The 4,299-nt window shown below is 26.6% G+C and overlaps 1 protein-coding gene across 1 annotated transcript; it reads right to left on the bottom strand.

Annotated features, from left to right (window-relative positions):
* Positions 1-2,112: 2,112 nt before the first annotated feature.
* LOC112690658 lies at positions 2,113-3,523 on the bottom strand (the record flags this gene model as incomplete). Its single annotated transcript, XM_025564706.1, has 3 exons — positions 3,497-3,523; positions 2,348-2,615; positions 2,113-2,207 (listed from the first exon to the last, which is right to left on the bottom strand). Coding segments are annotated over exons 1-3 (390 nt in total), but the record flags the coding sequence as incomplete, so codon positions are not given.
* Between the last annotated feature and the right edge of the window lie 776 nt (positions 3,524-4,299).

Genomic DNA, 4,299 nt, shown 5'->3' on the forward strand with positions numbered 1-4,299 from the left:
TACAAATATTAGACTTTGGAAATGTCTTGGAATCACACCAACAAAAACTTCATTTGAATATCATGTTTCTGGAGAACAAATTTACATGTTTGCTGACGTTTTACATCTCCTGAAACTTGTTAGAAATCATTTAGTGGTTTTATTTACCGAATCAAACATACATTGGAAAACAAATTCTTCAAGAAGTTTTTGGTCTAAACAAAGGAGATTTAAGTTGTTTTTACAAAGTTACAGATCTCCATTTAAATGTAGTAGGATCACAAAGACAAAATGTAAAATTGGCAGCCCAGGTATTATCTAATTTAATGGCAAAAGCAATTTCATATTTTGGCCAAAAAAATGTATTGCAATTCTCTAATTGGAAAGAAGTAAGTTAATATTATAATAAAAAAATTAATATTTAGACTTAGAAGTTCACATCTATCATTGTATACTCTTACTAGTTTCATTATTAATGTTATTTCCTTCTACCTTCCAATAATGTTATTATAAAATTGTTTAAATGCTTAATTTTTAATTCTATCCAGGCATCAAATGTAATCAAACTATTTAACAATTGGTTTAATTTACTTAATACGCAACTACCTAAAGATAAATTTATATTATCTTATGGACTGGATTTAGACAACCAAAATAAAATACTATCGGAAATGAACAAATTAATAGAAAACAAAAGAGTTTACTTAAAAGGTAAACAAACTACATGTTTAAAGCCGTTTCAAAAAGGTATTGTACAATATAATATGTATATTATTGTATATGTATATGTAATATGTATATGTATATTAATTTCATTGATATAAATATATAAACAATTTTTAATTATATTGAATAATTATTACCAATACATCATTGAAACTAATGTTTGAAGATGTAAAAAAAAGGTATCCTGACGTCAAATATACACTCACAAGTAGAGTTAATCAGGATGTACTTGAAAACTTTTTTAGCTCATTAAGAGGACGCTATACCAAAAGCAAAACGTATGCAACGGCCAAGAGAATGCGCTATTAAGTGTTTTCACGATCCGCAAGCACGCGACGTTTGGGCCACGCCCAGTACTCGTAGTCGGCGGCCGGTCGACGATTGTACTCGTTCGGGAGCGGTGTTCATTATTTTCTGAACATTCGCATGTAACGGGTCGCGTAAATATAAAATGCATATATAATACGTAAGTGCTGCTGTAATATTTTCAATATTCGCGCGTAACTACGCGATTTATATTTATTGCGTTATTAGGTATACAACCTACGTACTACTCTCAGTATTTCATAAAAAGTATAAATTAACTGTATTATTATAATAGTATATAATATCTCATAATAATGTACAACTATAACCTAAATATCAAAATATTAGTTTTCTAATAGATAAATGCATTGCATATATTTTACGTTATAGTTTTGTATATGTACCTACCACATATACTTCTTATATAATAGTTTTTGTGCATTTTTTAACATGATGCAGTTGTTAAAGTACTAATAAAGTTGTATAATGAGTTGGTTATGGGTGGATAAGTAATTTTGGAGTGGAATATGATAATAACACGTTTATATCTATCTTTAGAATAAATTAAATTTTTTCTTTTGTTTGAATTAATACTATTTTTTATTCTCTCCGATTCTCTTATATCTGCCTTGAGCATACGTTTAGGGTATAATGGATTGACAATCTCTGGGAGCAAACATTCGTTATAAAATCTAAAATAAAAAAATAATTCAGTACAACAAATAATTATGGATTAAAAATTAAAATATATTTAATAATGCAACATACATTTTTAATTTGTTGACCATTTTATTTTCCCAAAATGAACTGTCATATTTAATTATTTCAATATGTATCCAGTTTGAAGTGTATAATACAAAGTAGCCCATATCTCTTCGAGATATGTGCAATTGTCCGATTATTTGAAAATAATATTCATGGTCTAATTTTAATTTAACAGATCCATCGATTATTTTACAATATTGTAGCTGTAAATTTAAAACAAACTACAATTATTTAAATACAAATGGATTTTTTTAGGTTTATAAATATAATATTAATGTTTATAGCTAAGTACCTATTTAATTATTAAATAGTTATACAACATAATAATATACTTACAAGTTTATTTGTCACGGCATCAATTGCATTTAAAGTATTCTTGGCAGAAAAGGGACATTTAATTTCAACAATGGTGTTATCTTCTATCAGACCATCTAAACATTGATTGCAAACATAAATATATTTCCTTATATAAATATCTAATACCATTATACACTTATACATATAAGCTTACGTGACAGCTTTTTCGATATGAATTAATTGTAATAATTCTAAATTGCAAAATATTAGTTACCTGGACTCGCTGCTAAATATGGAATTATTGGATTTATCAATAAACCGCATGTTTTTATTTTTTTATTAATATTTTTTTCTATTTCTGTACGAGCAATAGCCTCCATGTCTCGACCATATTGTAAAGACTTCGCCTGCGCTTCACATGCATATAACAAATCATACACCAAATTCTTACAACTGGTAGTACATCTCATTTTAAATATTCGACCAAAACGAGAAGTAATAAGTCGAATCCTACGCTCTTTAAAGCAAGTTTGATTATTGCTCTGTTCCCGCGTAACAAATCAACGACCAAAGGTTCCGCAAACCCATTATCTCCATCAGGTCCATTAACTGAATAATGTATATGATTTCTACATTCTGGAAATAGTCGTCGTCTTTTCGTGGTGTTAGAAAGTTTTCGACTGTGATTATTTAAATATGATTTCCCAAATTTCCCCGTACAACATTTTTTAAATTAAACCTATAAAATATTTTTTATTAATTCAATATTATTTTTAATATATTATCTGGACTATGGTCGTTAGTCATCTTTTTGTGAATTTTTCGTAAGAATTCTTTTGTATTAAATACTACAACTGCTGCTTTAATTCGAGTGTTATAGTTTCCTCGACTAGAAAAGTTTATTTGTTTACCACCTATATGTTTATTTATTATAGAGTTAAATTGTTCACAAATATTATTTGTTTTGTTTTCTAGTAAATTGGAAGCTTGACAAACTAGCATATCATTAGAAGTCAAATCTTCTGTTTCTGTACTAAAATTATTTTCAATAATTTCAGTTTTTTTTCAGTATCTTTATACGTCGTTTGTTTTCTAAAAAAAATTAAATATGCCTAATAATTTTATTGCCATTTATAAAAAAAAAAACTACAGTGTAAAATTGTATAGCTATTCTAAATATAGAAAAAAACTTAAAAAACTTGAATTAAAATAACGGTATATTCTAAAATGATTTAAAATATTTGTTGTTATTCAAAAAGTATAAGTCGTAGAAAATTGAAACTTTCACTAGTAATTGAAATGTTTAATAAGTTTAGTAAATTATGTTTTAAAAACACGTGAAATAATTAGATACTTACACTACATTCAGTTTTTCCTCTTTTTGTGTTTTTTTCATACGTAACCGCTGAGATAGTTTACTTACCTGGGCTCTTTGTTTCTTTGGTGTCATTATATTTTTCAACACCACAAAAATAAATAAAAAAATTGACTGACAGATATAACGCGCGTATACGATTAAAAAAAATGTCTCTGTTACTAAACAAACAAGTATAGATGTTATTAGTTCAATTAACTTACACGAAGTGAACAATTGGTGTTAAATATAAGAATAAACAATTATTGTACATGGGCTAAATTTAATATAGGCACAGACATAATATTGTAGAGTTTATAAATATCTAAAATATCAAGCCACTTCCAAGAACTGAGTAATTTATTAAACTTTCATTTGTCTTTTATAAACTTTTTATTGTAGAAATATGGAATTAATGAACAAATAATACATATCGCTGTAATGATAACTAACTCTTTTATTCCAAAATAAAAGACTAAATATTACTGACATATTATCTTATTCAGTAACATTTTATGCATCATACAAAACGTAAAATAAAATAAATAATATGGGTATAGCCGTAAGCCTGTAACGATCAACTAGCGAATCATATATTTCATATCTAAAACTTCCATGTAAATTATTTTATAATTTTGTTCATCATAATAAAAATTACTTTTTATTATAAAATAAAACTAATTACACACAATATATTTTTAATTTTTAAAATTTCTAAGTATATGCCATACTTCCGTGTAGCTAATATATTTTTAACACATTTACAATATATGTAGGTACATATTATTACAAGCTTTGCAAGCTCATGTGCTGCCGATTTGGCTTTAATTAAAATATTAACAAGACTTGGCAGTGGCGTGCTTAGCTTTTTT

Source organism: Sipha flava, unplaced genomic scaffold, assembly GCF_003268045.1.
Source record: "Sipha flava isolate LNK unplaced genomic scaffold, YSA_version1 51667_pilon_pilon, whole genome shotgun sequence".
Taxonomy (NCBI): domain Eukaryota; kingdom Metazoa; phylum Arthropoda; class Insecta; order Hemiptera; family Aphididae; genus Sipha; species Sipha flava.